General features: G+C 42.1%; 1 protein-coding gene across 1 annotated transcript; it reads right to left on the reverse strand.

Annotated features, from left to right (window-relative positions):
• Window positions 1–1150: 1150 nt before the first annotated feature.
• Window positions 1151–12104, reverse strand: LOC110534897 (acetylcholine receptor subunit epsilon). Its single transcript, XM_090188522.1, has 6 exons — window positions 11988–12104; window positions 10665–10789; window positions 8819–9042; window positions 7777–7891; window positions 7456–7579; window positions 1151–6589 (listed from the first exon to the last, which is right to left on the reverse strand). The coding sequence occupies exons 1-6, from the start codon at window positions 12102–12104 to the stop codon at window positions 6293–6295; spliced, it is 1002 nt and encodes a 333-aa protein (XP_090044648.1). The 3' UTR covers window positions 1151–6292.
• Between the last annotated feature and the right edge of the window lie 15202 nt (window positions 12105–27306).

Here is a 27306-nt window from a genome sequence, read left to right on the forward strand (position 1 = left end):
TAAGGCACTGCATCTCAGTGCAAGAGGTGTCACTGCAGTCCCTGGTTCAAATCCAGGCTGCATCACTGTGATTGGGAGTCCCATAGGGGAGCGCACAATTGGCCCAGCGGTGTCCGGTGTAGGCTGTCATTGTAAATAAGAATTTGTTCTTAACTGACTTGCTTAGTTAATTTAAGGTTACATTTAAAATGATTAAGGAGACTAGAGCTGCTGTAAATCCCTTCCTAGCTGTGGAGGAACAAGTCCTAAACATCTGGGAAAATAGCATATTTCATTACCTATTGCTTTTTAACTCTATGAGAGGTTCCAATATTGGGGTAGTAATATCTTTGTTTTCACTCAGAGATAATTGAATTGGACCTTGTAATACCTACTGCAGGGGAATTGGGTCAGTGTTTAAAATACACTATGTGCCACTTTTTTTTAAAATCAAGAACAGTCTTGTTGTATCAATTATCAGCTCTCTCACACTTTCAAATTAAACGCATGCATGAGAGTTCTGACATTGACATGGATGGATGCACAGAAGTTATTTAGAGTTGTCCAAGTGCTTTCACTCCACAGTGCTGAGGCATAGTCTCTGGAGTTGAAGAACAGAGATTAACTCTGACATTGAATTGAAATGTTTATTTTCTCCCAATTGAGGACAAAGAAGATCTTTGGGTGAGTCAGCAGACATTGTCTAGTCATAGTGGTCAGTCAGACCACACCCTCTACACAGTAGAAACAGTCAATTGTGTTGAACCTAAAGAGATTTTAATCTCAAATTACATTGTAATATTCTAAATACATAAACAAATGTATAGATAGACACAATAGAAAGACCAGAAAATCTTGTTATATTAAACCTAATTTCTTGCCCAAAGCAACATCAAAATGTGATCTTGAAGGTGTGTAGCCTATTCTGATTCACTCAAAAGTAGCATAATTATAGTGGGGTGATCAAGTAGAATGTAGGCTACCCCTATATGCAAACACGTAGACTACAAATGATTTTAGCTAAGCCTTGGAATCAGTCAAGCAGTGTTTTGAGGCGGGCTGCATTAACCTTCGTCTTCAACATTGTCTTATATTTTAAAAAACAAACTGCCATTTCAAGATTTAATAGCCCCATATTGTATGTGCACCCTCTCAACAATGACCACAAGTCTTTTGATTTTAAAAAGTATTTATTTAATAACATAAATACTAACAGTAAAACACAGTACGTTTGAATATCCAATGTTTTTGCTGACTATGTACCATCCAACACATTCTCTTGATGCTAAAACTCCATATTCAATGCCATAATGTAAAAAACAAATTGTTGATCATGATGATTTGTGTATGCCAACATCAGCAGCATAGGTGTTTTAATTGTATACAAAAATGTATTGTTTAATTATATAACATTTTATAAATGAGGCACCAATTGGGCAGAAAGGAAAGCAAGGCCTCAGTTTAACTTTGAATTAAGTGTCTGGGTCATTGTATCATTATTTGGTACAAGTTAAACAGAACAATTCATTAACCATGTAAATGTATCGTGTGTAAAATAAAGTAACTAGCTAAATCTAATATTCTTAGAGTATTATGGTCTTCTTACATTACAAATTGCATTATATCCATCAGTAAAGACCTGTGTCACATATACATCACCATACAGTGAGATACAAGACAGACAAGAAATCTATAGGGTATAGGAGACCTGCACCTCATCCTAAGGCAGTGTGAGGGCTGAAACCGAGATCTGGCTTCTTCATTTTGTTCTAACCAAGCAAAGCCCACAGCAGACTTACTGAATTAAATCACAACTGCTTTGCCACAAACTGTGGCATGTTTTGGCATGTTCATGTCCCATGGCTTACTAAAAAATAGAATACATACGTGTAACAAGAAATGGTTAGGGTAAAACACAAAACACAGTTTGAAATATTTATCAAATAGGATGACATGTTATCAAGACGATGCCATTTTCAGTCATCTACTGCCAAAAAGACTAATAAGTAAGCAGTACAGTCGGGAAGTATTCAGACCCCTTGACCTTTTCCACATTTTGTAACATTACAGACGTATTCTAAAATGTATTAAATATATATTTTTCATTATCTACACACAATTCCCCATAATGGCAAAGCGAAAAACAGGTTTTTAAAAATAAAAAACAGAAATGGCTTATTTATATAAGTATTCAGACCCTTTGCTATGAGACTTGAAATTGAGTTCAGGTGCATCCTGTTTCCATTGATGATTCTACAACTTGATTAGAGTCCGCCTGTGGTAAAATCAATTGATTGGACATGATTTGGAACGGCACACACCTGTCTATATAAGGTCCCACAGTAGACAGTGCATGTCAGAGCAAAAACCAAGCAATGAGGTCGAAGGAATTATCCGTACAGCTCCGAGACAGGATTGTGTCGAGGCACAGATCTGGGGAAGGGTACCAACAAATTTCAGCAGCATTGAAGGTCCCCAAGAACACAGTGGCCTCCAGAGGTTTGGAACCACCAAGACTCTTCCTAGAACTGGCTGCCAGGCCAAACTGAGCAATCGGAGGAGAAGGGCCTTCGCCAAGGAGGTGACCAAGAACCCGATGGTCACTGACAGAGCTCCAGAGTTCTTCTGTGGAGATTGGAGACCCTTCCAGAAGAACAACTCTCTGCAGCACTCTACCAATCAGGCCTTTATGGTAGAGTGGCCAGACAGAAGCCACTCCTCAATGAAAGGCACATGACAGCCCGCTTGGAGTTTGCCAAAGGGCACATAAAGGACTCTCAGACCATGAGAAACAAGAGTCTCTGGTCTGGTGTAAAACAAGATAACTCTTTGGCCTGGATGCCAAGCATCATGTCTGGAAGAAACCTGGCACCATCCCTACGGTGAAGCATGGTGGTAGCAGCATCATGCTGTGAGGATGTTTTTCAGCGGCAGGGACTGGGAGACTAGTCAGAATTGAGGGAAAGATGAATGAGGGAAAGATGAATGGAGCAAAGTATAGAGATCCTTGATGAAAACCTGCTCCAGAGCTTTCAGGACCTCAGACTGGGGCAAAGGTTCGACCTTCTAAAAGGACAACGACCCTAAGCACACAGCCAAGGCAACGCAGGAGTGGCTTCGGGACAAGTCTCTGAATGTCCTTGATTGGCCCAGCCAGAGCCTGGACTTGAACCCGATCGAACATCTTTGGAGAGACCTGAAAATAGCTCTGCAGCAACGCTCCCCATCCAACCTGACAGAGCTTTCAAGGATCTGCAGAGAAGAATGGGAGAAACTCCCCAAATACAGGTGTGCCAAGGTTGTAGCGTCATACCCAACAAGACTCGAGGCTGTGATCGCTGCCAAAGGTGCTTCGACAAAGTAATGAGTAAAGGGTATGAATACTTATGTAAATGTGATATTTTAAATAAAGTTAAATAAAGGTTAAATACACATTTCTAAAAACCTGTTTCTGCTTTGTCATTATGGGGTATTGTGTGTAGATTGAGGGGGGGGGGGGAATCTATAAGACGTTTTAGAATAAGGCTGTAATATAACAAAATATGGAAAAAGTCAAGGGGTCTGAATACTTTCCGAATGCACTGTAAGTGAAGAAATGAGCAAGACAACTTAAGTCTCAATGATATGAAGACAATGATGATGATTCATATATTCTGTGACCAAGTTAAGAGAAGGGGCGTTGCCTTGTCCTCCTAACTGGGGAGGTACCGTTTGTTTTCCCCAGGAAATGGAAACTCTGGGACGGAGTTAAAATGTCCCGTGAGGAATATGGCGACAGTTCTGATGGAGAAGAGGGCCATGGCCACCCAGAAACACACCTTGTCAACAATCTTCCCAATCAATACCCAACTCTCCATTTCCTATGGGACAGTTAACGGTGAGCCAGAAGTGGGGAGACAATAACCCACACTGTTCTATCAGGATTTCTTAACCCTCAGCTCATCATGGGCCTGTATTCAAAGTGTCTCAGTGTAGGCCTTTTAAAATCATAATAAATGTATTTTATCAAAAAGAGCATGATCCTAGATCAGCACACTTTGTGAATATGGGCCTGAGCAGAATGAATTGAAATGAAACTGACCCAAAACCTGACCTACATCCCCAGAATAAAAGCAATACTTACTGACCCAATGTCATTTGCTTGCTTTGTGCTCTCAGCGATAAAGTTACAGGCATCCACATATTCCTTGATCTCAGGAGCAGCTTGGGCGAGGCTCTTGTACAGGCTGGCTGTGGTGCTCATAATGCCATCCACTAGAGGGTAACAGAGACATACAGTCACCTACACATATGCTGGTGATGGACCACAGTGCTAATCTTTATCCTCTCTCCTTTCCTATTGATTGTGATACTTATTTACAAGAACAAATACAAGCAAATGCTTTTTAAAACCAATTCAAATTAACCCAGACATCTATTCAAAAAAAGTGGCTTGCTGGATAATATACATAACTACATCTCAAAGAAGGGCTGTCCGCAGACCTTTTGGGAGGGGGGCACCCCCCAAAAAAGGGCACCCCAAAGAATTGGTTCTAATAGCCACGGTCACAGACTCGTTTAGCAATTATTACAAGGGAAAGCAGAACAATCTGAATAGTAAACTATGTTGCTAAACTATTTTGAACTCAAATTCTGCACTTATTAACAACGACCAACCAGTCAAAATGGAAGATTGTAGCCTACCATTACTATATCCAACCCAACTCTATTTGTGGCCACTATCATGCCTGCCTGCAAAGCGCTCATTGCCAGCCGGATAGCCCAGTTCTTCCTCACAAATGTCATGAGAATTTCGCCAGAATATGTTATCTTTGTCCCGTAATATTGATGGCAGTGCGATGTTACAGCTGCTTACCTTTAGACATATAGCCAGTAGCCACCCACACTAGGCCTATCTGAAATATGAAAATGATCAATCAAATCGCCAGGTAGACAATTGTTCGGGTTCACAATGCGCGGGTTGACTCAAACCGCAGGCCCCGTGGTTATATCCGCAGGGCGAGTCACGAAATGTTGTGTGGATGAAGGGCGGGTTGAGGGTCATGAAATATTGTGTGGATGAAGGGCGGGTTGAGGGTCATGAAATATTGTGTGGATGAAGGGCGGGTTGGTGGCGGGCGGGTTGAATAAAGACAATACCTTAAATCCATAAATGTATAATTATTGTGCAATGTATACATCTTAATGAAAGAAAAACCTCAATCTAGTTTATTTTAGGCTATCTGCATTCGTGCATAAGCCTAAACTTTAGGGCCTAACTGTATATGCGCCAAATAGCCAACACGCCAATCACCAAATGCATTTGGTAACGGGCAGAAAAAGTTCATGTTGAGGGAGCTGTAGCCTACTGTTCAGAAGGGTTAAATAGAAACTAAATATTTTTTCATCTTTAGAGAATGCGAATGCACAGTTAGGTACGGTTTACTGTTTATAGGTGCTATCTTTATCAGCATCATAAAAGCTGATAGTATTTCAATCACAATATATGCATCGAAGCCGAAATGAAATCTTATCAGAAAAACGTTGGATCGTTTTCACAGCTTCCCTTACAACCGGGTAAACTGATGTCATTTAGAAATGTTGCACAGAAAATATTTCCTGATTTGAGTTATTGTATTTTCTCCCAGATCTCTAAACTTCTTTGCTCCACGAAAGAAGCAGAGATGACAGAGAGAACTTTAACGAAGTCAACTAGATTGAAGCATTCATTCTATCGGTTTATAACATTCTGGTGAGCAAGGGTTTATTTACTCTTCGGGCAACATAATGACAGAAGAGAAGCCACCTGTATCTAATTACAGACAAGTTGACTAACAAATAGCCTACCAAAACGTTGGAAATTATAAGCAGAAACATATCGAAAATCAGGCAAAAAGATATTCCCCCAAAAAATTCTGCCATCTCTAGCCTACCATGCATTTTCTATATTTGCGGGTTAGGGTCGGTTCTCAGATTTCCACTTTATTACACATAGTTGTGTGGTTGCAGATGTGTTATTAGCAATTGCGGGCGGGTGCCGGTGAACAAACAGCTGACGCGTGCACCACTAGCGTGCCCTTCTTTATGCTCCAACGTTGATGAAGTCATTGGTCAACAATTAAGATGCGCAACTTGTTGGTTCTGAAGCATAGATGATCATTTAATGAAGACTTGCTGACAGTAGGTTCAGAACAACCACGACAGAACATTTATTTTAAAAAATAAACATTTGGGGGGAAATTATAACACCACTGAAAAGGGCACTTTGGAGACTGGAAGGGCAAAGGGGCATGTGCTCTGTACAGGTAGAGCCCCATCTGTGCACGTACCTGTGTCAAATGTTGTTGGCACAACTGTCTCTGAGTTCCATAACAAATGTTGTATACCCCCCCTCCCCATGCGCTATCCTTTCTTCCCTCCCTACCGGCATCTCTAATCTTACCAAATGATCGTGAGGCCATGCCTCTCTCTGTTTGTCAATCATCTCGCTGCGTGGTTGTTTCAGCACATACTCCTCCGCTCTCTGCATCAGGCCGAAGAACGAGCTACGCCGTCGCTCCCTCACTCCCGCCTCTGCATTATCCACCAGAGGGGCCATGCCCAGGAATTGAGGAACAAGCTCCAGGAAGAGCTAAACAGGGGAAAGGAAAGGTGGATTAAAACAAAAAAGTCCAATTCATTCTGACAAAGTAGGATCATATGTCATATCGGTTCGTTATAGTATTGAATAAAGAAAAAACAAGGCATAAAAAAAAAAAATGTATAATTCTTGTGCAATTCATATCTATAGGCGACACTAAGGTTGTTCTATCTAGCTTCTACCGAAGCTTTAGGGCCCAACTGTAGCGTGCTAATAACACGGCAATTGCCAAATGCTTTTGGGAATTTAGGCTTAAAAAGTTAACATTGAAGCACTGAGGCAAGAGGGACAATATCGGAGTTTAATTCAGTAAGAGAAAAGCTGTGAAATGGAGTTGAAAATTAATAGAAGGACCAGAACAGTCTGTAAAGGTGCTATCTTTATAAGAATCATAAAAACTGATAGTATTTCAACCATGTTGGGTCGTTTTAACAGCTTTTAATTTCCTTAAACTGATTTTTTTTTATTGCATTTTCTCCCTGGCCCCTAATAATACATGTCTTTGCCACATGAGAGAAGCAGAGATGAAAGAGAGCTTTGCCATGTCAACTGATTTGAAGCATTCATTCTATCAATTTATTCTGGTGAGCATGGGGTATATTTACTCTTCTAGGTCAAAGTACAGAAGAGAAGCCACCTGTTTTGCTTTGTCATTGTGGAGAAAATCAATAAATGTAGAATGTTGAAAAAGTTACAGGGTCTGAATACTTTCAGAATGGACTGTATTTTAATCATGACTTGGCCTATGCAATAAAGTATTTAACTTTCAAACCCACACAAGTACTGGACCTGGATTTTTTTATGCCACTTAGCACCCATTTGTGGTTAAACAAATCATTTTGCTTTTCAATGTACACGTGCTGTGTGGGACATGGTGTGTGGGACATGGTGTGGGTATTGGGACTGCGGAGGGAGATGTTGAGCACCACGATTTGGTTGGTGGTGATGAGTGTGGTCACAGACATGACAAAGATCAGGTACCTGGAAGAGAAGAACAGACCGATGTTGATGTAGAGGGGAGTAACATAAATGTATGGAGGAAGGCAGTAAGAAAGAGACTGAAGAATCCCATTAATGAGGGCATCAATTTGAAGCTGAGAAAGGAATGCAGTGACTATTATATGGAGCCTCTCACACAGAATCATCATACAAACACACCCAGGTACATTCTAACTCACTTGCTAATGAGTGGGACATTGAGAGATGTCTCAGGGACCTTCTGAGCAATAAGAAATAGGAAGACAGTCTGAGCCAGCAGGACAGAGATGGACACAGTCAACTTCTGTCCCCCATCTATGAAGAGGACAACAGAGAATCAGAGGGGTACAGGCGGGAGTACAGTGCTTTTCCCATAATCATCAGACGACAACAGACATAATATACAGATGGTTTTATTTTGGCCCACCAAGTGTTCTGAGCAACAAAACATTTTTTGTTGGACAGCTCCAGCTCCAAATCAGCTCCAAGTGGTAAACATTTTGGAAATCTGATCCCAAATAGGCCTATTTATTCCCAAGCATAATAAAGAGATGTGATCGTAAACAAATGTAGCCTAAGCAAGGTTTGAAGTTGTTTTAGTCACATTATCTGTTTGGGTTTCCTGTGGTCAATTTGTAATCTAGCAAACAGAATCCAATTTTAGTCCGACAATATACAGTGCATTCTCTAGTTTGAAACTCAAAACCATGAAATCTATGTTAGAGCATAAAGGGGCAATCTGCACTTGCTACATCCATTTGTGGACTCATAAATTAATGATATGTACCCATTGATTCTTGAATAACTTATTGATTCCTCATAAGCATTCGTACCCCATCAGAATCCAAAATATAAACTTGTTTTACTTCAATGTTTGTAAACAAAGTAAATGTAAACACCACATAACCTCAGAACATTAACTATAATTCTGATACCATGGGATGGTCAGTCCTTGCATCCATAGCTCTGTTTTATGAATTTGAGTGGTTATATTTCTCTAGCCCCATCCCTCAGCTTTTTACTGAAAAGGGGGCAGGGAGGACGCTTTGTTATTGTTTCAACTGCTGATAGCTGCTTTAAATATAAATCATTTGATTTAATAGTCAATATTGGAAAAAACACTTGTAACACTAACAGAACAACTGCTAACATCAGTTGTTGATGGCATACTGTATGGCATACTCATCTTCCTGTATCCTTAAGCTACACCACTGACCAATCAGCAGCAGTGTTGCAACCTACCCTGTGCAGGTAGGAGGTAGGCCAGGACGACCAGGGAGGAGATGAGTGAGCAGGGCAGGATGATGTTGATGATGTAGAATAGAGGTTCTCTCTGGATGACCAGGTTGAAGGAGATTTCCTTGTACTCCAGGTCATCAGGAGTGTAGCTTGAGTTGATCAGCTTCCTGGCTGGCCTGTGCTTTATGGCCCACTCACCGTTCTCTAACAGGGTGGAAACAGACACACTGGGATCAATAGAAGCCATTTCATTAGGATTTGACCTGTTGATGGGTTGTCAATTGTTTACAGATAACTGTTAATCAAATAAAATGTTATGTCACATGCTTCGTCAACAGGTTTAGACGATGTCGTAGAATTACAACATTAAGTTAATCACATTACTGTTACATTAGAATGTATTCCTATATTAAAACATTGTCTTTTTTCTAGAGGCAACAGAATAGGGTTCTTAGGACTCTCATGTGTCTGTGTGAAGAGAGAATCCTCAGATTTACGATGGCTTGGTGAGAACCTAAAGACTGCATTCCATTCCATGATTAGTGTCTCTATTGGTAACAGGGAGAACCAATGTCCAGTTTATTTAAGGATGTAGTATTCTAGGTTGCATTAGTATTTCTGTATAAACAAGTAGTAAATGAGCTAGACAGATATTTAGCGCCATGTAAATCTTGATGTATGTTGCATGAGAGCACAATGTACCTTTGTATAATTTATGTTCCTTGTCACAAGCACTCAGGAAGACTATAAATAGTTCTAACCGAATCCTGTTTATTTGGGCTTTAACACTACACCATTGGGTGATAGTTAACGTTCCATTACTGCAGTCATTAAATAATGAAGTTCAATTGTTTTGAGGAAATCTAAGTTTCTTTGATTAGAATAATTCCATCACAACTAACAATGAAATGCTAATTTACAGGTCCTTTTCCAACCATGTACTTCAGATTAGAAAAAGAAAGTCAAATATAAAGTGACATGAGGAATAAATACACAGTGAATAACAATAACGAATAAATATAACATGGCTCTATACATGGAGTACCATTACCGAGTCCGTGTGCAGGGGTACGAGGTAATTGAGGTAGATATGTACATATAGGTCAAGTGACTAGGCAACAGGATAAATAAAACAGTAGCAGCAGCGTATTTGGTGAGTGTGAATGTGTGTTGCGTCAGTATGCGTGTGTGTTGGGATGTCAGCGTAAGTATGGGTTAGTGTGTGGGTAGAGTCCAATATGTGTGCGTAGTCACTGCAAGGGAGTTAGTGCAAAAAAAAAAAGAGTCAACACAGGTAGTCAGGGTAGCCATTTGATTAGCAGTCTAATGGCTTGGGGTTAGAAGCTGTTTAGATCCTGTTGGTTTCAGACTTGGTGCACTGGTACCGCTTGTCATGCGGTAGAGGAGAGAACAGTCTGCGGCTTGGTTGGAAGGAGTCTTTGACAATTTTTTGGGCCTTCCTCTGACACTGCCTGGTATAGAGGTCCTGGATGGCAGGGTGATTAGCCCCAGTGATATACTGGGCCATATGCACTAACTTCTGTAGTGCCTTGAGATTAGATGCTGAGCAGTTACCATACCAAGCGGTGATGCAGCCATTCAATGGTGTAGCTGTAGAACTGAGGATTGGAGGGCCCATGCCAAATCTTTTCAGCCTCCTGAGGGGGATGAGGCATTGTCATGCCCTCTTCACGACTGTGTTGGTGAGTGGACCATGATAATTCCTTAGTGATGTGGACACCGAGGAACTTGAAGCTTTCAACCCGCTCCTCTACAGCCCCAATGGGGATGGGGGCGTGTTCGCACCTCCTTTCCTGTATTTCACAATCAGCTCCTTTGTCTTGCTGACATTGAGGAAGAGGTTGTCGTCTCTGACATTCTCCCTTTGACAGCCTCGTCACCGATCAGCCCTACCACCGCCATGTCCTCTGCAAACTTTATGGTGTTGGAGTCGTACATATTGATTTTGAGAAACTACAAAGTTGTATATTCAGTATTTGTGTCACACATGCAGGACCTGAATAGTGGTGGGAAACTATTAGGGGGAGGTAGATTTTGAAATATAATTTATTTAAAGAATGGTGCCGGAGGAGATGCCTGCCGTTTTACAGGCTCCTAACCAAATGTGCTATTTTGTGTGTTTTTCTGCATTGTTTGTAACTTATTTGTTGATGCTACCGTCTCTTATGACTGAAAAGAGCTTCTGGATATCAGAACAGCGATTACTCACCTCGAACTAGACAAAGATTTTTTCTTTAATGAGTCTGACGTGAAGGATATAATGCTATATAATCTGACGTGAAGGATATATAAAGGCCCAAATCCTAGTCATTCGCATTAAGAAAATAAGGAGATACATGGGGCGCAGATCAGGGTTTCTTGTGAGAATTCATCAGTGAGTGGATAACACGCCTCTACCATCCGTTCTATTGGCCAACGTGCAATCACTGGAAAATAAACAGTTCAAGACTATGAAAGATGGAAAAAACTCAAAGTAGGAGAAAGGAAAAAACAGAATCTAGTCAAAGTGTGCAAGAAACAAATGATAAATGAATTGATAAGATTGGTGAGAGAAACACACACAATCCAGACATTAGTTGTGAGAGTCTCTTCCTTTTCAGAGGAGATAATATGATTGTCTGATGAAGACATTTGTCTATTTCAGTTTGCCATGTGATAGTACTGTAGTGCACCCTGCATGGTGGAAGTACAGAACTGTTTGTTTTTTGTTTGTTTTTTTACCTTTATTTAACTAGGAAAGTCAGTTAAGAACAAATTCTTATTTTCAATGACGGCCTAGGAACAGTGGGTTAACTGCCTGTTCAGGGGCAGAACGACAGATTTGCACCTTGTCAGCTCGGGGATTTGAACTTGCAACCTTCCGGTTACTAGTCCAACGCTTTAACCACTAGGCTACCCTGCACCCCCGACAGTGTGTGTGTGTGTGTGTATATATATATATATATATATATATATATATATATATATATATATATATATATATATATATATATATATATATATATATATATATATATATATATATATATATATATATATATATATATATATATATATATATATATATGGTTTTACATTTGAGTCATTTAGTACTGGCATCTACTGTATGTGTGTTGTATTGTTATGTTGCAGCAGGTGTGGTCTGTCTCACCAGGGAGATGAGGTTGGTCAGAATCAGCTTGACCTCCACCTTGTCTGTGGGGTGCGCTGCTGGACGAATACGCTTGTTGTAGCTTCTGAACACGTCCCCAATCAGCTTAGACTTCATTACAACTCACTGCGGAAGGAAGGAAGGAACCCATGATATTATGAAATATGGGTGGCATAAAACCCATAGGGACTATAAAGCATACTATTTCAAAGGATTTAACACTTGAAAGGCCAAAGGAACTTGAATAATCAGTGACCGATTTGCTAAAAGCACCCAATGAACCATTTTCAATTTACATGATTAACATCTAGGCATGTCAACCCATGGCTGGCTCCAGGCATAAGCAGTCACTTAGGGCCCCTTGCAGCTAGAAGTTGAGCGTTAGATATTAATACACAAGGTACAAGTTCGAAATCCTCCCCAACCAAATCTCACTTAGGGCACCCACAAGGCTAGAGCCACCCTGTGTCAACCATAAAAGCCAATTTATGCTTGATCTGGCAATGTGGATCAGAGGCTCCATGTGGAGGGTGTGAAGCAATTGCGGAGCCTCCAGAGGCTTGCGGTGGCGATGCCATGTTTTAACAATGAGGAGGTACCTGCATAGATCTGCATTGACATGATTAGTGTTCAGTAGGTGGGGGAGGTATATCCTGTATAAACACAAATTCACTTCCTTCACAACAAACATGGAGAACCCTGACGAACAGGTTCACAAATAAAAACATCTTTATGATACCTTGTGTAGGGATTTCAAAAGACACGATAATGAGTTTGAACTCCTGGAAAGATTTCTGGGAGGTTATGGGGATAGATGTGGTAAAAAGGTCAATGGAATGCAAAACATGGCATCGAAGAACGCTGGATTGGCGCACATTCAACTAATCTGATCTAACAAAGCAGATATTTGTCAAATCTGTCATGATTGATGTATTGTAACAGGCCCACAATGTGGTCACTAAAATAAGGATTTGGATACATTTGGCTGTTTTCGCTGCATAACATTTAGAAGTTGGCTCTATTCATATCAACGGGTAGCATAGCTAGCATACAGAAGTAGGTGGTGGTAGTCAAAGTAGTTTAACTGTAATGCAGTTGATTAATGACGATGACATTAACATGTGTTGGGGGTTGACATCCATACAAGTATTATACTCTGATTTTGACCTCAACGTAGTGTGAAATACACATATAAACAATAGCCTAAATGTAGGATCATTTTACTGTGGGGCAATGAGGAGACTTGGGTGAGAAAACGGTGCAGCCTTTTTACATCGTGCCATCTTGGCTGAGCTCCTGTGTCAAGCATCCGGAAACGGACTCCAACATTTCAGAAGGTCTTGTCATTTTGTTTAGCCAGTAATTAACTGGATGGCTATAGAGATTAATTCTGAATCACTAGTTATGTGGTGCAGTTTATTGGATGTGTAAACTCTGTAAGAGACCGTTTATGCTTGATCCGAAAATATGTTCGGAGGCGCCATATGGATTGTGAGACAATTGCGAAGCCTCCAGCGGCACGCAGAGGCCAAATTGAGCTCCGTAACGCATAGCCATGCGTCTCTCAAAATGTGTACCAATGCCGAGGGCTCCCCCAGCTCCTCCGCATTGAAAAAAAATGGTTGATAGGCGAGTGAACACAAACTCACTTCCTTCACAACAGCTCTGCGAAGCGCAAGAAGTATGAATGCACTAACTTCCTCAGAGGCCATATCACCATTAATCCTGCATGGCCAATGCAGACATCAAATTGACCATGTAGCGCCTTTAACACCAAAAGTTGTAACAATGTTTAAAACGTTTTCGCAGTGCCTATAAAAAGAAAATGCCACCTGCCTCCCAGGAACAATAGAAACAACATGTTTCGTAATGATACAAAGAAAAAAATGCTGTTGCGAAAGTAGCAACTACACTTCCTGGAGTCCACACAAAACATGAAACTTGACATAACATGAATAGACAAGGATAGAACTACATCAAAAAATGGCACACGTACCTTACATATCAATACACACGTGTTTAGTGAATCAGGCAGAACAGATGACCAGGGACGTTTCCTGTTAAGTGCGTGAATTGGACCATTATCCTGTCCTCTTAATCATTCAAAATGTAACGAGGGTGTCAGGAAAAATTTATGGAGTAAAAAGTACATTCTTTTCTTTAGGAGTGTAGTGAAGTAAAAGTTGTCAAAAATATAGTAAAGTACAGATACCCCAAAAAACTACGTAAGTAGTACTTTAAACCATTTTTACTAAAGTACTTTACACCACTGATGAAGTCTACACCGAGAGGTGCAACTGCCAAGAGCAGTGTTCCTGACCGTGAGAAAAACCTATCAATATAAACACTTACCCAGTACTGTCACACCCCAGAGTAAACCTACAGTTGCAACCAAACAAGTCCAAAGGGAGTGCGTTGCCATCGCAAAGTTAACCGATCTTTACTTACAGTTCCAGATTTGAGTAATGTACAAACTTAAAGAAAGAGAAAGCTAGAGGTTATTTCCGAAAGGCTCGTAGCCTGCCTTACCCCGCTGCCCCTCGCTTCGCTTCCCCTGCTGTCGCTACACCCACGGCTCGGGTTAGACAGCAGCTGGAAACCGCTCAATTCTGTCGACATTCTGGTCGTCCATAATAAATATCATTATGCTATTGGGTGGTGGTGACACCGATTATGAAGGTAATGTTTCTGTTTGATATGTCAGCTAGTTTCAAACTATGAATAGCCCAACACTATGCCGGAAAACACAACTGAACACTTTGAAAACGTGTGTGTAGGGCTCAATGATACCACTGGTGCTCCCAGTATTGATTGAGATATAGCCTAGCATATTGAGCTATATGAATTCTAGATACTTTTGAAGCACATGTAGTGCTCTAGAAACTCATATTTAACCCTGTAAATACATTTGTTAATTGCACAAAGCTGAAATGTTGATACAAAAACCTGTCATGGAAATTACAAAGTCATTTGTGGAATTTTAGGTTTCTACATTGTGCACTACCTATTGAGATGCATTATATTTAACATTTTACACTGTCTCTTTAAGAGCTTCAATCAGGCTTTTATGGTAGAGTGGCCAGACAGAAGCCACCCCTTAGTAAAAGGCACATGACAGCCTGCTTGGATTTTAATCTTAAAGGACTCTCACACCATGGGAAACAAGATTCTCTGGTCTGATGAAAACAAGATTGAACTCTTTGGCCTGATTGCCAAGTGTCACGTCTGGAGGAAACATGGCATCATCCCTACGGTGGTGGCAGCATGGTGGTGGCAGCATCATGCTGTGGGGATGTTTTTCAGCAAGGACTGGGAGGCTAGTCAGGATCGAGGGAAAGATGAATGAGGCAAAGTACAGAGAGATCCTTGATGAAAACCTGCTCTAGAGTGCTCAAGACCTCAGACTGGGGTGATGGTTCACCTTCCAACAGGTAGTACACAGCCAAGACAATGTAGGAGTGGCTTCGGGACAAGTCTCTGACTGTCCTTGAGTGGCCCAGCCAGAGCCCAGACTTGAACCCGATTTAACAATTAAATTCAAGGGCTTTATTGGCATGGGCTAACATTGCCAAAGCAAGTAAAGGAAAATAAACAATAAAACTGAACAGTAAATATTACACTCACAGAAGTCACAAAATAATAAAGACATTTCGAATGTCATTATGTCTATATACAGTGTTGTAACGATGTGGAAATAGTTCAAGTACAAAAGGGAAAATACATAAACATAAATATGGGTTGTATTTACAATGGTGTTTGTTCTTCACTGGTTGCCCTTGTGGCAACAGGTCACAAACGTTGCTGCTGTGATGGCACACTGTGGTATTTCACCCAGTAGATATGAGAGTTTATCAACATTGGGTTTGTTTTCGATTTTTTTGTGGATCTGTCTAATCTGAGGGAAATATGTGTTTCTAATATAGTCATACATTTGGCAGGAGGTTAGGAAGTGCAGATCAGTTTCCAGCTCATTTTGTGGGCATTGGGCACATAGCCTGTCTTCTCTTGAGAGCCAGGTCTGCCTACAGTGGCCTTTCGCAATAGCAAGGTTATGCTCACTGAGTCTGTACATAGTCAAAGTTTTCCTTACGTTTTGGGTCAGTCACAGTGGTCAGGTATTCTGCCACTGTGTGCTCAGTTCTTTTGTTAATTCTTTCCAATGTGTCAAGTAATTACTTTTTGTTTTCTCATGATTTGGTTATGTTGCTATCCTGGGTCTCTGTAGGTTCTGTTTGTGTTTTTGAACAGAGCCCCAGGACCAGCTTGCTTAGGGGAATCTTCTCCAGGTTCATCTCTATGTAGGTGATGGCTTTGTTATGGAAGGTTTGGCTTCCTTTTAGGTGGTTGTGGAATTAAATGGTTCTTTTCTGGATTTTGATAATTAGTCAGTATCGGCCTAATTCTATTCTAATATTTTTGCAGAATTCTGCATGCAGAGTCTCAATTTGGTGTTTGTCCAATTTTGTGAATTCTTGGTTAACCCCAGACCTCACAACCATAAAGGCCAATGGGTTCTATAACTGATTCAAGTATTTTTAGCCAGATCCTAATTGGTATGTCGAATGTTATGTTCCTTTTGATGGCATAGAAGGCCGTTCTTGCCTTGTCTCTCAGCTCATTCACAGCTTCGTGGGAGTTACCTGTGGCGCTGATGTTTAGGCAGAGGTATGTGTCGTTTTTTATGTGGTCAAGGGCAACGGTGTCTAGATGGAATTTGTATTTGTGGTCCTGGCAACTTGACCTTTTTTTGGAACACCATTATTTTTGTCTTACTGAGATTTAATGTCAGGGCCCAGGTCTGAAAGAATCTGTGCAGACGATCTAGGTGCTGCTGTAGGCCCTCCTTAGTTGGTGACAGAAGCACCAGATCATCAGCAAACCGTAGACATTTGACTTCAGATTCTAGTAGGGTGAGGTCGGGTGCTGCAGACTGTTTAGTGCCCTCACCAATTAATTGATAAATATATTAAAGAGGGTGGGGCTTAAGCTGCATCCCTGTCTCACCCTATGGCCCTGTGGAGAGAAATGTGTGTGTTTTTTGCCAATTTAACCGCACACTTGTTGTTTGTGTAACATCTCTAGAGAGACCTGGAAATAGCTGTTCAACGACGCTCCCCATCCAACCTGACAGAGCTTGAGAGGATCTGCAGAGAAGAATGGGAGAAACTCCCCAAATACAAGTGTGCCAAGCTTGGAGAGGATCTGCAGAGAAGAATGGGAGAAACTCCCCAAATACAGGTGTGCCAAGCTTGTAGCATCATACCCAAGAAGACTCAAGGCTGTAATCGCTGCCAAAGGTGCTTCAACAAAGTACTGAGTAAAGGGTCTGAATACTTGTGTAAATGTGATATTTCTGTTTTTTATGTTTAATAGATTTGCAAAAATGTCTAAAAACCTGTTTTTGCTTTGTCATCATGAAGTATTGTGTGTAGATTGATGAGGGGGAAAACAACTAATGTAACCAAATGTGGATAAAGTGAAGCGGTCTGAATATTTTCCGAATGCACTGTATATACAGTGCCTTGCGAAAGTATTCGGCCCCCTTGAACTTTGCGACCTTTTGCCATATTTCAGGCTTCAAACATAAAGATATAAAACTGTATTTTTTTGTGAAGAATCAACAACAAGTGGGACACAATCATGAAGTGGAACGACATTTATTGGATATTTCAAACTTTTTTAACAAATCAAAAACTGAAATATTGGGCGTGCAAAATTATTCAGCCCCTTTACTTTCAGTGCAGCAAACTCTCTCCAGAAGTTCAGTGAGGATCTCTGAATGATCCAATGTTGACCTAAATGACTAATGATGATAAATACAATCCACCTGTGTGTAATCAAGTCTCCGTATAAATGCACCTGCACTGTGATAGTCTCAGAGGTCCGTTAAAAGCGCAGAGAGCATCATGAAGAACAAGGAACACACCAGGCAGGTCCGAGATACTGTTGTGAAGAAGTTTAAAGCCGGATTTGGATACAAAAAGATTTCCCAAGCCTTAAACATCCCAAGGAGCACTGTGCAAGCGACAATATTGAAATGGAAGGAGTATCAGACCACTGCAAATCTACCAAGACCTGGCCGTCCCTCTAAACTTTCAGCTCATACAAGGAGAAGACTGATCAGAGATGCAGCCAAAAGGCCCATGATCACTCTGGATGAACTGCAGAGATCTATAGCTGAGGTGGGAGTCTCTGTCCATAGGACAACAATCAGTCGTATATTGCACAAATTTGGCCTTTATGGAAGAGTGGCAAGAAGAAAGCCATTTCTTAAAGATATCCATAAAAAGTGTCGTTTAAAGTTTGCCACAAGCCACCTGGGAGACACACCAAACATGTGGAAGAAGGTGCTCTGGTCAGATGAAACCAAAATTGAACTTTTTGGCAACAATGCAAAACGTTATGTTTGGCGTAAAAGCAACACAGCTGAACACACCATGCCCACTGTCAAACATGGTGGTGGCAGCATCATGGTTTGGGCCTGCTTTTCTTCAGCAGGGACAGGGAAGATGGTTAAAATTGATGGGAAGATGGATGGAGCCAAATACAGGACCATTCTGGAAGAAAACCTGATGGAGTCTGCAAAAGACCTGAGACTGGGACAGAGATTTGTCTTCCAACAAGACAATGATCCAAAACAGAAAGCAAAATCTACAATGGAATGGTTCAAAAATAAACATATCCAGGTGTTAGAATGGCCAAGTCAAAGTCCAGACCTGAATCCAATCGAGAATCTGATGAAAGAACTGAAAACTGCTGTTCACAAATGCTCTCCATCCAACCTCACTGAGCTCGAGCTGTTTTGCAAGGAGGAATGGGAAAAAAATTCAGTCTCTCGATGTGCAAAACTGATAGAGACATACCCCAAGCGACTTACAGCTGTAATCGCAGCAAAAGGTGGCGCTACAAAGTATTAACTTAAGGGGGCTGAATAATTTTGCACGCCCAATTTTTCAGTTTTTGATTTGTTAAAAAAGTTTGAAATATCCAATAAATGTCGTTCCACTTCATGATTGTGTCCCACTTGTTGTTGATTCTTCACAAAAAAATACAGTTTTATATCTTTATGTTTGAAGCCTGAAATGTGGCAAAAGGTCGCAAAGTTCAAGGGGGCCGAATACTTTCGCAAGGCACTGTATAAAAAATGTATGTTCTAAGTCCACAACAATGCTTAAACCACAGCATGATGAGGTCTGGGGAAGAAAATCCCCAAAATATTTTGGAGGTATAGTGCACAGCAAGAGACTGGTGTTTGCCAGGTGGTGTTTTTCTGTACTGCATGTGCAACTGCAGTTTGCTAAACAAAAGACCGTTTGATACAAATCATCGTGATATGTATCATATCATTCTACCAGGTAAGCCTACTTTGCAGTTAACATTTTAATTTGGAAAGTTGCATGGGAATGCCTATCAGCATCGCCAACTGGCTATACGAAGTAGTACACAGGCATTCCCATGCCAAAATTGCCATGGGGGGGGGGGGAGGGGGCATATTCAGAACAGGTCGATTCGACCCCCACAATAATGTCTTGTTTTTGGTTGGAACTCCCTGGAGGTCGGGGGCACCTCAGATAGCATACAGTATGAACACGTCATAAGCAATGGTAACATTTAGAATTGCAGGAAATTTGCTTTAACTGCAAAATGTTCCCTCAGCCTTATGGCAAAATGTGTTGAATAGCATTTTAAAACTGCACATTTGTCTCTCTGCCCCATGGCAAAATGTGTTGAAATGTAGGAATTAAGCCGATTTCCAAAAGAACAGGAACCAGCCCGCCCTGAAAAGAAAAATGATTAGCCAAACATAGGTAGTAATGCTACTGACACAGAACATAAGCAGTACACTGTAGTACAGCGTTTCTCAAATGTTACTATACCAGTGACCGGCAAAACATGGTCCTTTAACCAGCTCATGTTTAAGACAAATATAACATGTAAATCACCACTGGAGATACAACTCACCACTTTAAATGTGCCTCTGTTGCCTCCCTGTTGTGCTGTCTCTCTGCACCTTTTCTGCTGTCACTCTGTGCTTCTCCTTCTCTCTGTGCTTCAACATCTCCTGTCTGTCTATGCTTCTCCTTGTTCTCTGTCTGTCTGTCTGTCTGTCTGTCTGTCTGTCTGGTTGGTTGGTTCGTTCGTTCAAACGAACGTTCGTTCTCCCTCCTCTGTTGTCACTATGCCACCAGGGGACCACACTGCCAGTGCTGGGCCCAGCTACATCCTAGTTATGAATGAATAGACAGATTTATTAGATAATGAAGAAAATGACTAAATAAATGCCTAATAAACTCAGCAAAAAAAAGAAATGGCCCCTTTTTTGTCTTTCAAAGATAGTTTGTAAAAATCCAAATAACTTCACAGATCTTCATTGTAAAGGGTGTAAACACTGTTTCCTATGCTTGTTCAATGAACCATGAACATGCACCTGTGGAACGGACGTTAAGACACTAACAGCTTACAGACGGTAGGAAATTATGGTCACAGTTATGAAAACTTAGGACACTAAAGAGGCCTTTCTACTGACTCTGAAAAACACCAAAAGGAAGATGCCCAGGGTCTCTGCTCATCTGCGTGAACGTGCCTTGGGCATGCTGCAAGGAGGCATGAGGACTGCAGATGTCCGTACTGTGAGACGCCTAAGACAGCACTACAGGTAGACAGGACGGACAGCTGATCGTCCTCGCAGTGGCAGACCATGTGTAACAACACCTGCAAAGGATCGGTACATCCGAATATCACACCTGCGGGACAGGTACAGGATGGCAACAACTGCCCGAGTTACACCAGGAACGCAAAATCCCTCCATCAGTGCTCAGACTGTCCACAATAGGCTGAGACAGGCTGGACTGAGAGCTTGTTGTAAGGCAGGTCTTCACCAGACATCACCGGCAACAACTTTGCCGATGGCCACAAACCCACCATTGCTGGACAAGACAGGACTGACAAAAGTGCTCTTTACTGACGAGTTGCGGTTTTGTCTCACCAGGGGTGATGGTCGGATTCGTGTTCATCTTCGAAGGAATTAGCGTTACACCGAGGCCTGTGCTCTGGAGCGGGTTCGATTTGGAGGTGGAGTGTCCGTCATGGTCTGGGGCAGTGTGTCACAGCATCATCGGACTAAGCTTGTTGTCATTGCACGCTGTGCGTTACAGGGAAGACATCATCCTCCCTCATGTGGTACTCTTCCTGCAGGCTAACATTGACATGACCCTCCAGCGTGACAATGCCATCAGCCATACTGCTCATTCTGTGTGTGATTTCCTGCATGACAGGAATGTCAGTGTTCTGCCATGCCCAGCGAAGAGACCGGATCTCAATCCCATTGAGCACGTCTGGGACCTGTTGGATCGGCGGGTGAGGGCTAGGGCCATTCCCCCCAGAAATGTCCGGGAACTTGCAGGTGCCTTGGTGGAAGAGTGGAGTAACATCTCACAGCAAGAACTGGCAAATCTGGTGTATTCCATGAGGAGGAGATGCACTGCAGTACTTAATGCAGCTGGTGGCCATACCAGATACTGACTGTTACTTTTGATTTTGACCCCCCCTTTGTTCAGTGACACATTATTCCATTTATGTTAGTCACATGTCTGTGGAAATTGTTCAATTTATGTCTTAGTTGTTGAATCTTGTTATGTTCATACAAATATTTACACATGTTAAGTTTGCTGAAAATAAACGCAGTTGACATTGAGAGGACGTATCTTTTTGTGCTGAGTTTTTAGATGATCAAAACTAGAAATGCAACATGCAACAATTTCAAAGATCTTCATCAGATGGCACTCACGGGACTTCATGTTACAAAATAAATGTGTGTTTTGTTCGATAAAATTAATCTTTATGTCCAAAAACCTCATTTGAAATTGGTGTGTTATGTTCAGAAATGCATTGTCTTAAACAAACATCCGGTGAAAGTGCAGAGAGCCACATCAAATTACAGAAATACTCATAATAAACATTGATAAAAGATACAAGTGTTATGCATGGAATTATAGATAAACTTCTCCTTAATGCAACCGCTGTGTCAGATTTCAAAAAGGCTTTACGGCGATAGCACACCTTGCAATTATGTTAGGTCAGCACCTAGCCATCGAAAAACATACAGCCATTTTCCAAAGAAGGAGAGGTGTCAGAAAAGTCAGAAATAGCGCTATAAATATTCACTTACATTTGATGATCTTGATTAGAATGCACTCCCAGGAATCCCAGTTCCACAATAAATGTTTGTTTTGTTCAATAAAGTCCACAATTTATGTCCAAATACCTCCTTTTGTTCACGCGTTTAGCCCAGTAATCCAAATGCTCAATGCGCAATCGCTTAGTTCCGATGAAAAGTTTAAAAGTTATATTACAGTTCGTAGAAACATGTCAAACGATGTATAGAATCAATCTTTAGGATGTTTTTGTCATAAATCTTCAATAATGTTTCAACCGGACAATTCCTTTGTCTTTAGAAATGAAAAGGAACGCAGCTACCTCTCATGGCCGCGCTCATGATTTAGCTCATGGCATTCTGCCAGACACCTGACTCAAACAGCTCTCATTCGCTCCCCCTTCCCAGTAGAAGCCTGAAACAAGGTTCTAAAGACTGTTGACATCTAGTGAAAGCCTTAGGAAGTGCAATATGATCCCATAGACACTGTATATTCGATAGGCAATGACTTGAAAAACTACAAACCTCAGATTTCCCACTTCCTGGTTGGATTTTTTCTCATGTTTTTGCCTGCCATATGAGTTCTGTTATACTCACAGACATCATTCAAACTGTTTTAGAAACGTCAGAGTGTTTTCTATCCAAATCTACTAATTATATGCATATTATAGCTTTTGGGACTGAGTAGCAGGCAGTTTACTCTGGGCACCTTATTATCCAAGCTACTTAATACTGCCCCCCAGTCCCAAAGAAGTTAACTCGGACATTAGCCAGCCTCAGCCCGGTCAATTCCTGCCAGTCTGCACAGCGCGATATCAACTCAGATCATATCGGACTGCTTTTTCTCTACCACATCTCCAGATTCCTACCGCAAGCTCTGAAACTTTACACCGGATCATCACAGCTAGATAGCTGCTATCCGTGCCTACTCCTGGCTAACGTCTCTGCACCAATTAGCCTGGAGCTAGCCTTGAGCTAGGCCCATCTCCCGGCTAGCCGAAGAGATCCATCAGCCAATTCCTGTGCTACAGTACCTCTTTTGCCAATTGACCTGAACCCTTTACTGCCGACACGGAGCCCCACCGACCCATCATGACTGGTCTGTCGACTTAGCCGTCTGAGGGTGTTTCAACAGGCTCTTCCATTGCAACGTCCCCCGGATGCCCATCTGCTAGCCTGCTAGCCCCGGCCTGCTAGCTGTCTGAATCGCCATGTTTCCAGCTCGCCTAGCTACTCACTGGACCCTATGACCACTCGGCTACACATGCCTTTCCTTAATGTCAATATGCCTTGTCTATTGCTGTTTTGGTTAGTGATTATTGTCTTATTTCACTGTAGAGCCTCCAGCCTTGCTCAATATTCCTTAGCTAGCCCTTATGGTGCCTCTAGAGACAAAACCTCTCTCATCGATCACTCAATGCCTAAGTTTACCTCCACTGTACTCACATCCTACCATACCCTTGTCTGTACATTTTTGCCTTGAATCTATTCTTCCGCGCCCAGAAATCTGCTCCTTTTACTCTCTGTTCCGAATGCACTAGACGACCAGTTCTTATAGCTTTTAGCCGTAACCTTATCCTACTCCTCCTCTGTTCCTCTGGTGATATAGAGGTTAACCCAGGCCCTGCAGCCCCCAGCATCACTCCCATTCTCCAGGCGCTCTCATTTTTTGACTTCCGTTACGGTAAAAGCCTTGGTTTCATGCATGTTAACATTAGAAGCCTTCTCCCTAAGTTTGTTTTATTCACTGCTTTAGCACACTCCACCAACCCAGATGTCCTAGCCGGGTCTGAATCCTTGCTTAGGAAGGCAACCAAAAACTGATATTTCCATCCCTAACTATAACATTTTCCGACAAGATAGAACTGCCAAAGTGAGCGGAGTTGCAATCTACTGCAGAGAGAGCCTGCAGAGTTCTGTCATACTATCCAGGTCTGTGCCCAAACAATTCGAGTTTATACTTTTAAAAATCCACCTTTCCAGGAACAAGTCTTGCACTGTTGCCGCTTGTTATAGACCCCCTTCAGCCCCCAGCTGTGCCCTGGACACCATATGTGAATTGATCACCCCCCCTTCAGAGTTCGTACTGTTAGGTGACCTAAACTGGGACATGCTTAACACCCCGGCCGTCCTACAATCTAAGCTAAATGCCCTCAATCTCACACAAATTATCAAAGAACCTACCAGGTCCAACCCTAAATCCATAACCATGGGCACCCTCTTAGATATCATCTTGACCAACTTGCCCTCTAAATACACCTCTGCTGTCTTCAACAAGGATCTCAGCAATCACTGCCTCATTGCCTGCATGCATCATGGGTCCGCGGTCAAACGACCAGCCCTCATCACTGTCAAATCAAATCAGTTTATCAGTTTAAGTTTATTTGTCACGTGCACCGAATACAACAGGTGTAGTAGACCTTACAGTGAAACACTCCCTAAAACACTTCAGTGAGCAGGCCTAGGTCTAATCTACATGGACTGGGTATCCTGGAATGATATTGACCTCATCCCGTCAGTAGAGGATGCCTGGTTGCACTTCAAAAGTGCTTTCCTCACCATCTTAAATAACCATGCCCCATTCAAAAAATGTAGAACTAAGAACAGATATAGCCCTTGGTTGACTCCAGACTTGACTGCCCTTGACCAGCACAAAAACATCCTGTGGCGTTCCGCATGAGCATCGAATATCTCCGACGATATGCAACTTTTCAGGGAAGTCAGGAACCAATATACTCAGTCAGTTTGGAAAGCTAAGGCTAGCTTTTTCAAACAGAAATTTGCTTCCTATAGCACTAATTCCAAAAGGTTTTGGTACACTGTAAAGTCCATGGAGAATAAGAGCATCTCCTACCAGCTGCCCACTGCCCTGAGGATAGGAAACACTGTCACCACCGATAAATCTACGATAATCGATCATTTCAATAAGCATTTTTCTATGGCTGGCCATGCTTTCCACCTGGCTACCCCTACCCCGGCCAACATCTCAGCAACCCCTGCAGCAACTTGCCCAAGCCCCCCTGCCTCTCCTTCACCCAAATCCAGACAGCTGATGTTGTGAAAGAGCTGAAAAATCTGGATCCCTACAAATCGGCTGGGCTAGACAATCTGGATCCTCTCTTTCTAAAATGATCTGCCGAAATTGTTGCAACCCCTATTACTAGCCTATTCAATCTCTTTCATATCGTCTGAGATCCCCAAAGATTGGAAAGCTGTTGCGGTCATCCCCCTCTTCAACGGGGGATACACTCTAGACCCAAACTACTATATCCATCCTGCCCTGCCTTTTCTAAAGTCTTTGAAAGCCAAGTTAACAAACAGATCACAGACCATTTCGAATCCCACTGTACCTTCTCCACTATGCAATCTGGTTTCCGAGCCAGTTGTGGGTGCACCTCAGCCACACTCAAGGTCCTAAACGATATCATAACCGGCATCGATAAAAGACAGTACTGTTCAGCGTCTTCATTGATCTGGCCAATGTTTTAAACTCTGTCAGTCACCGCATTCTTATCGGCATACTCAATAGCCTAGGCTTCTCAGATGACTGCCTCGCCTGGTTCACCAACTACTTCTCAGATAGAGTTCAGTGTGTCAAATTGGAGGGCCTGTTGTCCGGACCTCTGACACGTTCTATGGGGGTGCCACAGGGTTCAATTCTCAGGCCAACTCTTTTCTCTGTATATATCAATGATATAGCTCTTGCTGCTGGTGATTCTCTGATCCACCTCTATGCAGACGACACCATTCTGTAGACATCTGGCCCTTCTTTGGACACTATGCTAACAAACCTCCAAACGAGCTTCAACGCCATACAACACTCCTTCCGTGGCCTCCAACTGCTTCTCAATGCTAGTAAAACTAAGTGCATGCTCTTCAACAGATTGCTACCTGCACCCTCCCGCCCGACTAGCATCCCTACTCTGGACTGTTCTGACTTAGAGTATGTGGACAACCACAAATACCTAGGTGTCTGGTTAGACTGTAAATTCTCCTTCCAGGCTCACATTTAAGCATCTCCAATCCAAAATGAAATCTAGAATCGGCTTCCTATTTCGCAACAAAGCCTCCTTTACTCATGCTGCCAAACATACCCTCATAAAACTGACTATCCTACCGATCCTTGACTCCGGCGATGTCATTTACAAAATAGCCTCCAACACTCTACTCAGAAAATTGGATGTAGTCTATCACAGTGCCATCCATTTTATCACCAAAGCCCCATATACTACCCACCACTGCGACCTGTATGCTCTCGTTGGCTGCTCTCGTTTGCACTACATATTCGTCACCAAACCCTCTGGCTCCAGTTCGTCTGTAAGTCTTTGCTAGGTAAAGCACCACCTTATCTCAGCTCACTGGTCACCATAGCAACACCCACCCATAGCACGCGCTCCAGCAGGTATATTTCACTGGTCATCCCCATAGCCAACACTTCCTTTGGCCGCCTTTCCTTCCAGATCTCTGCTGCCAATGACTGGAACAAATTGCAAAAATCACTGAAGCTGGAGTCTTATATCTCCCTCTCTAACTTTAAGCATCAGCTGTCAGAGCAGCTTACCGATCACTGTACCTGTACACAGCCAATCTGTAAATAGCACACCCAACTACCTCATCCCTATATTATTGCTTACCCTCTTGCTCTTTTGCACCCCAGTATCTCTACTTGCACATCACTATCTGCACATCTATCACTCCAGTGTTAATGCTAAATTGTAATTATTCCACCTCTATGGCCTATTTATTGCCTACTCTTCTACATTTGCACATAGATGTTTCTATTGTGTTATTGACTATACGTTTATGTGTAACTCTGTTGTTTTTGTAGTACTGCTTTGCTTTATCTTGGCCAGGTCGCAGTTGTAAATGAGAACTTGTTCTCAACTGGTCTACCTGGTTAAATAAAGGTGAAATAAAAAAAGAGCTTCCCAGACATGCTCAATGGGTGACATGTCTGGGGAGTATGCAGGCCATGGAAGAACTGGGACATTTTCAGATTTTCAGCTTCCAGGAATTGTGTTCAGATCCTTGCGACATGGGGCTGTGCATTGTCATGCTGAAACTAGAGGTGATGGTGTCGGATGAATGGCACGACAATGGGCCTCAGGACCTCGTCACGGTATCTCTGTGCATTCAAATTGCCATCGATGGAATTGTATTTGTTGT

The sequence above is a fragment of the Oncorhynchus mykiss genome, chromosome 10, assembly GCF_057628025.1.
Source record: "Oncorhynchus mykiss isolate SJ-2025 chromosome 10, ASM5762802v1, whole genome shotgun sequence".
Lineage (NCBI taxonomy): Eukaryota > Metazoa > Chordata > Actinopteri > Salmoniformes > Salmonidae > Oncorhynchus > Oncorhynchus mykiss.

Coding starts and splice junctions, on each gene's coding strand:
- LOC110534897 (XM_090188522.1), bottom strand. CDS start 12,104: ATGAAGTCTAAGCTGATTGGGGACGTGTTCAGAAGCTACAACAAGCGT. Junction 10,790..11,987: donor TGACCAACCTCATCTCCCTG/GTGAGACAGACC, acceptor ACAACTTTGTAG/TTTCTCAAAATCAATATGTA. Junction 7,580..7,776: donor AATGTCCCACTCATTAGCAA/GTGAGTTAGAAT, acceptor CTTCTCTTCCAG/GTACCTGATCTTTGTCATGT.